Genomic DNA, 5,304 nt, shown 5'->3' with positions numbered 1-5,304 from the left:
AAAAATAAACTGACTAAATACATAAAAAAACAAAACAAAAAGGTTGTTAAAAAATATCTTAATCATGAGAGATAGTTGACCGTGGATGACTTATACAAGGAGAAGATGGTTGGGGGTGTGGTCAAAATATAACACAAATAAGTTGAAGTAACTTATTTAATCGTGTCAACGTTTCGGCCAGAATTTATATCCTTCATCAGGGCTAAGAACAGAACAAGATAACAACCAAACAATACATAAAATATAAACCGAATGACATTAAGTAAATAATCGTGCAAAATGAAATTAATAAAATTAAAGTGATGAAAGAAGTGGAAAATAAAATGTATACATAGGCAAATGCCTATGTAGGTAAAATAACATAATTAAGGAAATAAGATTTGAAGTTATATAATGCAAAGAAATATGAATATTTTAATTTATTAATAATTTAAAAATTAAAATTATGGAAAGAAAAAATAAAATTGAGAGAAAAAAAATATATGTAACTTGTGGGATATGCAACCGTAATATTAGATAAAGAAGCAAAATATATGTTAGGTTTAACAAAAGAAATGAATAGAAAACAAAAATTGAATTGACAGCAATAATAATATATGTTGAACATAACTAATTTGGTTTTATTTATAAAGTTGGTAAGGAAAATTAAGTTAAGAAGGAAACGGGGGGGGGATAAAGATAGGGGAAAAAAGATTATAAAATATAAAACGAACCTGATGCCTGAAATCTAACCGCCAAGTGGGTTCTGCGCCGCGAATGGCCAGACTCAGAATTATAAAATACGTTACAGAGATGACAAAATGTTTTTTTAGAGGAAACGTTACAATGTAAAACGTTAATTTGCGTTCTTTAAAAATATCTGTACTATTATAATACTGGATTAGATTGGTGAAGTAAAATTTAGTTAAATAGGAGGGTTTTAAACGAGGGAAGGGTTGGTACATGACGTATGTATGTTTTAGATTTGGAATCAGAAATTAAAATAGTTTGAGTCTTTTTTTTTTTTAATTAAAAAAATTACTATTAAAATAATGAATGTTTAAAATAATTATTAAGATGTGATCATGAATCAACACATATGTTTTAAAACTAAGCTAGAATAAGAACATTAAAACCATCTTTAAAACACCTCTTGGGATTTCAGCAGGATGAAAAATGGAAATGAGAGAGAGAAATGGACCAGGGAAAACGCGGGGTGAAAACACTAATGAAAAAAGCTTGGTGCAGTGAAGAAGGCACGTGAGAAGAATTGGGGTTGGTCGACCTGATGACAAATGAACCTCGTAAGTTATAACCTTGATAAATCGATCTCAATAACTTAGCCTCATCCAGTGAGCATTGGTCGGCTTGCTCTGTCGGAATAAAATATTCGCCAATGATCAAGGAGGTAGCTAGGAATTAATTAGTGGGAGTGTTTTCTGGTTTGATGTTGGATTTGAAATGTTCTGAAACCCAAGGCGGGAGAGTTTTCCTCGTCGAGTCTGACCGTACTAACTGAAAATGAATACCTGACCCATCAGCTAACAATTATGTTGATTACATACATTATTTAAATAAGTAACATTCAGGATCTAACATCCGACAGTATTTTTGTAAAGGTGAGGGGGTTGGAGATTGAAATATATCATCATATCATCTTAATCATTTTTAAAAATCGTTAACAGCTTATTCATTGACGAAACAAACAAGAAGAGAAATAAATATTTTATAGCCTATCGAAAATGCTGGAAAAATTAGGAAGACACGATGGCTAGCACCGTGTTAATGCTAATAAATCCAAGGACCCGGGTTCAAATCCGATTGGGCAGAAAATTGTTTTCTGTTACACTGTAGCCGTGAGTTAACACTGTGGGTTCTGGAGCCCTTCACCCAGCCTCATAAATTGGGTACCCTTAACAGGGTAAAAATCTACAAAATATCATAAAAACTACTACTCCAAAGATAAACGTCAGATACTACTTAATACCAAATTGAAATAGCATTAATTTGAGTATTAATGGACATCTGTACGTCGAATGGTTTTTGAGATATAGATATTTCAAAATAAATTCACTAACTACTAATAGTACGAGAGCCCAAGAGGAGAAAAAAGGCAGTTATCTCACCCCAATTTCTGAATTCTTTAATGAAAACTATGTATAATTAGTAGCCAAAATTGATGAGTCTGCCAAGTATAGGTAGGGGGAATAAAAAATGGCGGATGTTTCAAAGCGATAAAAAAAAAAATAATTTTTCGTTGGGAGTAGGAAGAAAACCAAAGAGAACGTCATTTAAAGAAGAGTAAATTTGCTAAAATATGAGCCCTAATAGAGTTATTTGCGTTAAATAGTTTTCGAGATACAGCTTTTTAAAAACATTTCATAAAAATTTATATTCATATGTGAATATCATAAACACTATTACTCCTACAAACATAAGTGTCATAAACTACTTTATAGTGAGTTAAAATTCCTTTATTTTGAGTGTTGGCAGACATATGTGCGGCTTATGGATCTAGAGATATATTTTTCAAAAATCCAATATTTTATACGAACAACTAGAAATTAACATTTTGTGAGTTTATTTTGTCTAATATCATAAAAACTACTTCTCCTACAAAGATAAACATAATTAACTATTTTGTAGTAAATTTAACTAGCTTTAATTTGAGCCCTGGCAGACATCAGTACGTCCAATGGTTTCTGAAATAAAGTTTTTCATAAATCAGATTTATTGTCGGAACAACTATAAATCAATTTATTTTAGCAAATATCATGAAAACTACTATTCCTACGAAGGTAAAGATCATAAACTACTTTATAGTCCATTACACTAGCTTTAATTTGAGTGCTAATAGACATCTCAGGAATTATGTGACGTACAATAATTCCTGAGATATAGATTTTTCAAAATAAATTAACTAACTACTGACCTTTCAGTAGATTTTTAAGAAATCTTGCTTTTTAAAAAGCTATATCTCAAGAACTATTGAACGTAAATAGCTCTTTTAGGGCTACTATTTCAGCAAATTTACTCTTCTTTAAATAATGTGCTCTTAGATTTTCTAGAGTTGTGGATAGTTTTTAAGATAAGATTTTAGAGCTCCGAATGAATAATCAATCTTTTTTTAAGGTTTTGAAACAGCCTCCATTTTTTAATTTCTCTATCTATACTTGGCAGTAATTATGTAGTTGACTAGTAATTATACTTGGTTTTTAATGAAGTAATCAAAAATTGGGGTGAGATGACTGCCTTTCTTTCATTCCGCCTCTTGTACTTGAAAGTTTGCCCTTGTGCCAGAAAGTTATATCTCGAAAACTATTGAACGTAAATAGTTCTATTAGGGCTTACATGTTAGCAAATTTAGTCTACTTTAAATGATGCTCTCTTAGATTTTCTATTGTTGTTGGCAGTTGCAAAATTATAGAGCTCCGAATAAAAAATTAATTATTTTTAAGGTTTTGATACAGCCGCCATTTTTTCTTTCCCCTACGTATACTTGGCGGACTCATCAATTTTGACAAGTAATTATACATAGTTTTCATTAATGCAAACAAAAATTGGGGTGAGATAACTAACTTTTTCTCCTCTTGGGCTCTTGTACTATTCCTTTTATTATTACACACGATCAATCAGAGATCTTCAAATATTTTAGTTTAGTTTTATTAATTCTTGACTCATAAACTTTTTACCGGTTGTTCACTATTCGGCTTCAGGCTATTCTTGTAGGCGTTTGTATTATTTAGTTACTTAAAAAGTTTTAACTTGGCGTTCGTGAGCCAACACTCATGGGAATTAGACTTGGTCACGGACTTAAGGTGACCTTTAGACAAAGCGATCCCATAGCTGTTGGTCCAAGTAAATAAAAGCGTTAAGTCGAATAAAGAACAAGTATTTCTCTTCTTGTTGTTACCCTGTAAGGGAGTAATGGTCTAAACTTCCGTGACTTGAAGCATAGAAAGTAGTCTTATTGGCTTTAAACTTGAACTTGGAGGGAAACTCAAGACCGTTAAGCAGTTTAAATACTTGTGCTATATAGTTAGCAGGTTCGAGAAACATACTGCAGAGAATAGTTGATCCCAGTTGGGAATTTTAAAAACTAATAAAACCTATAAAACTATACAGGATCTTTGGAAGCTGCACCGGTAAGGAGATATTGTTTCCGAAACAACAATTGTACAAGGTTGTGATTTTGATATTATCTAACGAACTTTAAAAATAATTCATCTATTGAAAAGTTTGATATCTCGGAAATAATTAGATGTATAGATGTCTATTAGCACTCACATAAAGAGGTTTAAATTCACCATAAAGTAGTTTATCATGACTACCTTCGTATGGATTGTAGTTTTCATGATATTTTCCAGAATAAATTTACAAAAGGTTGATTTTTCTTACGTATGAAAAATTCTTCTTGTTAAATATCGAATGTAAGCAACTCTATTAGGAATTAAATTAAAGCTCGGTAATTAAATGATATAGTAGTTTATATTAATTACTTCCATAACTAAATCAATTTTCATGCTATTTGCCAAAATTGATTTAAAAAATGTTGATTTTTTATTATTTTAATATAATGTTAGCATTTGAAAAAGTTTGTCTGGGTAAATATCGAGCGTAAGGAATTTTGTTAGTACTCGTATTGAAGGTAATGCACTCTACATTAGAGTATAGAGATTACATATATGAATATATTAATTTTCATAATATTTACTTAAATAAATTCCTCAAATGTCAATTTTCCAGTAATTGGAAATCTTGTTGTAGTAAAATGAAATGAAATTAAAGGTAATTCAATTCTGGGATGTCTAGTCCCCTAAGAAATAATTACACTGTACATTAGATTGTTATTTGTCCAACATATAATGACTTATTAACTAAATAATAAAAATAAAAATAATAATATGAAAAATAAAATCAAAAGTAACGTAATACTTACACTTCAATTCAAAAATAAGGTTTATTAGTTTAAAATAAACAATATTTAAACCAACTAATTATTAATTTGTGTATAGGTATTACAAATGTTTAAAAATTAACGTTTTTGTGCTAGAAAATAAATCGATTTGAATATATTCTGTATAATGTATAAATTAAAATATGTTACTTTCACTGTTATATTTTCTCTACTCTCAACTTAAAGTCTCCACATGGCTTCGCAAGTTCGAGCATGTTACTTCGTCCTCTGTCTAGCTGATTTATATAGTAGATCTTAGAACTATAAATTTTCAGTTCGCAATAATCATTGTTATTCTAGATAAAATATTCCACTAGTATTTCTAAAGTGACACAACTCAAAAATCGATGTTTTTGAGTTATGACTAT

General features: G+C 30.0%; 1 protein-coding gene across 1 annotated transcript in view; it reads left to right on the top strand.

The window, feature by feature from the left end:
- Positions 1 to 1,108: 1,108 nt before the first annotated feature.
- LOC106684749 (potassium voltage-gated channel protein Shaw) overlaps positions 1,109 to 5,304 on the top strand; it is a gene marked incomplete at its 3' end in the record, with an annotated part of 21,226 nt that continues 17,030 nt past the window's right edge. Inside the window, exon 1 of the mRNA XM_014427002.2 lies at positions 1,109 to 1,283. Coding sequence (XP_014282488.2) covers positions 1,268 to 1,283 — 16 coding nt within the window. The remainder of the gene's footprint in view (positions 1,284 to 5,304) is intronic.

Source organism: Halyomorpha halys, unplaced genomic scaffold (genome assembly GCF_000696795.3).
Source record: "Halyomorpha halys isolate HHAL.00 unplaced genomic scaffold, Hhal_1.1 Scaffold611.1, whole genome shotgun sequence".
In the NCBI taxonomy this organism is placed as follows: domain Eukaryota; kingdom Metazoa; phylum Arthropoda; class Insecta; order Hemiptera; family Pentatomidae; genus Halyomorpha; species Halyomorpha halys.
The sequence above is the reverse complement of the archived record's forward strand: the minus strand, read 5'-3'. Positions and strand labels throughout refer to the sequence as shown.